Raw genomic sequence first — 5,995 nt, 5'->3', positions numbered from 1 at the left:
TGTATTACTATAATTATACTCATCTGGCTGTTTGTATTACTATAATTATACTCATCTGGCTGTTTGTATTACTATAATTATACTCATGTCGCTGTTTGTATTACTATAATTATACTCATTTCGCTGTTTGTATTACTATAAGTATACTCATCTGGCTGTTTGTATTACTACAAGTATACTCATCTGGCTGTTTGTATTACTATAATTATACTCATCTGGCTGTTTGTAGTACTGTAATTATACTCATCTGGCTGTTTGTATTACTATGATTATACTCATCTGGCTCTTTGTATTACTATAATTATACTCATGTCGCTGTTTGTATTACTATAATTATACTCATCTGGCTGTTTGTGTTACTATAATTATACTCATCTGGCTGTTTGTATTACTATAATTATACTCATCTGGCTGTTTGTATTACTATAATTATACTCATCTGGCTGTTTGTATTACTATAATTATACTCATGTCGCTGTTTGTATTACTATAATTATACTCATTTCGCTGTTTGTATTACTATAAGTATACTTATCTGGCTGTTTGCGTGACGTGGTAAATCCTTTGGACTTATTGATGAACTAAACTCTAGTGTGATACCAGGTCACACGATGAAACACGTGACGTGGTAAATCCTTTGGACTTATTGATGAACTAAACTCTAGTGTGACACCAGGTGACACGATGAAACACGTGACGTGGTAAATCCTTTGGACTTATTGATGAACTAAACTCTAGTGTGACACCAGGTGACACGATGAAACACGTGACATGGTAAATCGTTTGGACTTATTGATGAACTAAACTCTCAAGCTGATTTATGTGCTATAAAAGTTTCAAATAATGCTGCTGAAGTAATAGTCAGTTACCTCTAGGTTTTCTTGTTCCCTTGGTGTTGTAATTATACAGGAAATACAATTACTTGTGAAAATCTAAGTTTGAATAAGGGACAAGAGTTTTTTGTTTGTTTGATTCTATTCAACACAAAGGTACACAATGAACTATCTGTGATGCGCCTACTATGGGGGTCGAATCCCGATTTTTAGCGTTGTAGCCTTCAGACTTACTACTTAGCGACTGGAGGGAGGGCTGTTTTTATAATGTGTAAATGAAATAGAACCCCGTATGTTTGGAAAAGCAGTAAGTTTGATGGTTTACAATGTTAACTTTCGAGGTTGGATCCCCGTTACGTTTAAACAAGACAAACAAATACTTATATTATTTTTAGAATTTCAGGGTTTTAAATGCTTGGTGTTAATTACAAGAGAATTACGCTTGTACTATAATGTTTTGGTGACGTATTCACAAGACCTAAGTCACGTTGTTTATATTGAAACAAAACATAAACTGATTGCACAAAAGTAATATATCCGTAGATGAAATAGAGCTTATATTAGTATCCTTTTACTTTTATGACTTAAAATAGTGGCTGATTAGGTCGTGGTAGCTTCATATATATATATCGATTACTACAAATATCATAAACGAACACGAAGAACTTCATATTTTATAAGAGATTTCGTTGTTTTTTATGTTGTGTCAGTTTCAACAATGTCATGAAAAAGTTTTGTTTTTGTGAATAACTAAGCCATGGGCGAACTTGACGGTAAAGTTAAGTTTCACGTTTTGAATGTTAATTATTTATTGCAAGATGTTTAATCCATGATTTTGTAACTTTTTTGTTTTACATTTGAAAAAATGACTGAATACAGATGTCCTTTGAAATATTGTGTAGCTTTTTTTTTGTATACAGTAGAATGAGTAATGTAACAGTAATAAAGGTATATTGGACTTTTGACTAACTGGCTCTTCTGTAACTCTTTCTAATTATTTTCTAACACTAAAAATCAGGTTTCAATACCCGCATATGGTACAGATAACCAATTATGAAATTTTGTGCTTAATAACAAACGAAAGAACTGAAACACATGAATGAGAACAAAATAGTCTATTACTATAATGTTTAGCAGATAGTATGATTACAGTAATACAAACAGCCAGATGAGTAAACTTATAGTAACACAAACAGCCAGATAAGTATACTTATAGTAATACAAACAGCGAAATGAGTATAATTATAGTAATACAAACAGCGACATGAGTGTAATTATAGTAATACAAACAGCCAGATGAGTATAATTATAGTAATATGTTTCATCGTGTGACCTGGTATCACACTAGAGTTTAGTTCATCAATAAGTCCAAAGGATTTACCACGTCACGTGTTTCATCTTGTGACCTGGTATCACACCAGAGTTTAGTTCATCAATAAGTCCAAAGGATTTACCACGTCACGTGTTTCATCTTGTGACCTGATAACATTACCCAAAACATGTCTCTAACACTTGACATTATCCTAATCTGACATGTTTTTATCTTGGATAATAATCTCTAAAACTGACATTATCCGAAACCGTTATAGTGTTTGTTAACTCAAATCTTCATTCAAGTTGCTTTTTTTATGGATGCTGAGTTAAAACTTATAATTTTTATTCTGATTTTTTTTTGTTCTGTAATAAAACTTATTAAAACGCAAACAACTAACATTTAGGGGGCTTAATTTTATTGGCATTAAAAAGCCTCGTGTATAATATATTTTGACTGACTTTTTCAAACCGCAGCAAACTGAGGAGCGAGATGTCTACTTGAACAATGTAAGCAAAACCATTCCAAGTGTAGACAGTGCTGTGGAGTCCTGGGACAGTTCAGATTTAGAGATTTCCATTACTGGAGCAAGATCCAAACAAGTTAACCGAGCATCTGATAGTACAGGTATGAATAATGGACAGGAGTTGGGTTGTGTAAAGTTATCAAGTACTGCTCGGTTTCACAGTCCCTATGAGGAGGGGTCGGGAGCCTCCAGAGTCCCCCTGAAGCTCTAATGTTTGGAATACAATGAAGTAGACCTGCATAAACAACATGATTTGATAAGATTGTGATAACTTATCTTTAAGTTTATGTATGTCCTTGGATATCCTACAACAGGAACGGCGCTCCGGTTCGCTCCCCCTCAAGTCAAGAGCTGGCAATGGAGCACGTGACATATTGCAAATATGAACAGCGTACCACGTGACATTGTACTAGATGATAACTTTACTATATAAGCAAGGTTTCAGTAAAAATTAAAACACTATATCTGTGATATTCGTTTTTATAACCTTAGAATTATACCAACCGTATTGTAATTTGTAGTAATTCGATTTTCTTCTACGTCTTATGCTTGATACGTTCTCTTAGAATGCCCCCTCAGTTTAAAGACGAAATATAAATACAGTAAAATGTGAGAATTCTTATATGTGTTTAGATGAGATTCAGAGCTACAATTTAAAGTTGAATTAATACTATAAACGGTATTTTCTGATCATGAATTTCAAACTACTTTACAAAAAATCAGTACCGAGAATATGCACATAATATAGAAATAAAAGATTGTATGTTGAGGGATAAAAATGGTAAATTTCGTGTTGTTTTTATTCATCTTTACCAGAAATATTCCTTATTACAATCCTCACAGGGTCATCTGTTAACCAGAACTTTGAACCTTATGAAACTGACAACAATCCTAAACCAAAACGATGGGAGGATGAGGAGTGGGAAGTTCACACCAATAGTAATCACAGTTTTCAAAGTTGTGGTAGCTGTCGTTCTGGTGGCAAAAGGACTGACTGGTCAGAAGACTCAGAGGACATAGAATCAGAATTCCAAGGAAGAGGTCAGAGCATTATGGGAAGTGATCCAGGTTATATAGACCAATCACATTCCCAGTTTTGTGATGCCTTGCATCCATCTTGTGAAAGTGTGTTTCGTCCAATGTCTCGTGCGGTATCTGTTGAACAAGTCTGTGAGTTTGTTAGTCAACCAGGTTTGCAAGTGACCGGACAGTCAGTTGGTGAAGCACAGAGGTGTAGCACTTTACCTCACGTGACTTCCAGAAGGGGCAGGGAGGTACATCAGAGTGTAGATGGCACTGCAGGATCTTTATATGCTTGTCAGAGTTCTTCGGCTGTTTCCGGACCAGTTGAAATCCACAAAGTAACACTGTTCAAAGATCAGATTTATGAAGATTTTGGGTTTAGCGTTTCTGACGGGCTTTATGAAAGAGGGATTTACGTCAATAAGATACGACCAGCAGGACCTGCCAGTGTCAGTGGTATATTAAAGCCCTTGGACAAAATACTACAGGTTAGTATTGCAGCACTCAGTTAAATAGAAAAGACATTTTGAAGGAAAATAACCCGTCTAATTAATCTACTGAATTTGAGGAAATTAAATAAAAATTAATTTACTATCACGGTACGTACTGGAACTAAACACCAAAAACTTTATTAAAAATTCACTATCAAAACACAGCGAATGTACATTATTTGAAGGCGTATTCTTCTTACACTTTCGATAAACACTGAACATTAACCGACTTTCAGAATGATTAATTTCCTCAGACAGCCCCCCCCCCCAGTGGCACAGCGGCATGTCTGCGGAATTATAACGCTAGAAACCGGGTTTCGATACCCGTGGTGGGCAGAGCACAGATAGCCCTTTGTGTAGCTTTGTGCATAATTACAAACAAATCCTCAGATAGTTTAGTTTGAGAAAAATGATAGCGAGAAAAGATATTTTGAAGAATAAATGTCCATCAGTATACCAGAAAAAAATTAACTGACAAAAAATATAAAGAAGGAAAGTTACTATACTTATTTAACAAAAACTGAAACCCAAACCTCCATCATAAGCTTGTAGAATAAAAACTATTAAAACAATTCAAGTTTATTGTTAAGTGTAAGATCACATTTTCCAAAGACTGTTGTAAGGTTAATTTCCAGAGTATTTTCGTGTTTTTTTCTACTAGGTAAACAACACAAGAACTCAGGACTTTGACTGTTGTCTCGCTGTGCCACTAATAGCAGCAGCCGGAGACCGTATAGAGTTAGTCATTAGCAGGCCAGCATATAAAAGTCGGATTTCTCTAGCAGACAGTGCAAATGGAGGGGGAAGCACGTTTCATGCTTGGGTAGATGAAGACGATAGAGAAGATTGTTCATCTCCTCAGCTTCCACCAGAGGGTGCTGAAATGTTAACCAAGAATCTTTAGTTAATGTGAATAGGAATGGCTGCGGAAATATAAAATTGTAGGCCATTTACTGAAAATGAGTTATATGTTTTTTTCATTGTAAACTAGGCTTAAGTTGACTCATTATTCTGAAGGATGTGTGAAAAAAAAAAGGTTTGTTTCAGAATTCTCCCAGAACACATTTGGTTTCTAAATGTTTGATAAATCATTTTTTGTGTGTAGCTGGAATATATGTCTATATTTCCAATTCATCAAATCTGTATTCTGAAACGCAAATCTTAATTATAATTTTTAAGTTCCAAAAAATTGCCACAGATGTCAGCATTCCATTTTTATTTTTAACGCTAGGCATTTATGAAGACGCGACACCTTTCTCATAAATATATTTATTAATAATAGCTCGTAGTTTAGAACAATTATATTAGTAATTCAGTTTTAAACATCACAAACCATTTACTCCAAGATTTACTGTATAAAGATAAAACCATGAGACTGTAAACAGTCTCATACACTCTTCCATGTTTTGATATCTTACTTCTGATAATGACGAAGTAAGACGTCAAAAAATGTAGTGTATGAGACTATGCCAGTCTCAAAATATTTTATTTAAAACAACTTAAAGTCTGGAGGTAATATGTTTCAAAGAAATCATAATGTATATGTGTTTAAAAGTTTCTTAATGAATTTTCGAAACTTAAGTTTATCCGTGAAAATATATCGAAGACGGAAGGATTGTTATCCAAATATGAACGCGTTTTAAGCCTAAGTGTTCTAAGCCCCATGTAGATAGATATTTTATCGTGTCCAAAAAATAAAATAGCAATTTTGTGTGATACCAGGTGACATGATGAAACACGTGACGTGGTAAATCCTTTGGACTTATTGATGAACTAAACTCTAGTGTGATAGTGTTAGATATTGTTACCC

General features: G+C 34.3%; 1 protein-coding gene across 1 annotated transcript in view; it reads left to right on the top strand.

The window, feature by feature from the left end:
• The window catches only part of LOC106470733 (glutamate receptor-interacting protein 2-like), a gene marked incomplete at its 5' end in the record, with an annotated part of 20,744 nt that extends 14,769 nt beyond the window's left edge, over positions 1 to 5,975 (top strand). Inside the window, 4 exons of the mRNA XM_022399367.1 lie at positions 2,622 to 2,772; positions 3,515 to 4,182; positions 4,847 to 5,253; positions 5,908 to 5,975. Coding sequence (XP_022255075.1) covers positions 2,622 to 2,772; positions 3,515 to 4,182; positions 4,847 to 5,089 — 1,062 coding nt within the window. The remainder of the gene's footprint in view (positions 1 to 2,621; positions 2,773 to 3,514; positions 4,183 to 4,846; positions 5,254 to 5,907) is intronic.
• Between the last annotated feature and the right edge of the window lie 20 nt (positions 5,976 to 5,995).

The sequence above is a fragment of the Limulus polyphemus genome, unplaced genomic scaffold (genome assembly GCF_000517525.1).
Source record: "Limulus polyphemus unplaced genomic scaffold, Limulus_polyphemus-2.1.2 Scaffold4189, whole genome shotgun sequence".
Taxonomy (NCBI): Eukaryota; Metazoa; Arthropoda; class Merostomata; order Xiphosura; family Limulidae; genus Limulus; species Limulus polyphemus.
Note: the sequence above shows the minus strand (reverse complement) of the source record. Positions and strands in the feature narration are given on the sequence as shown.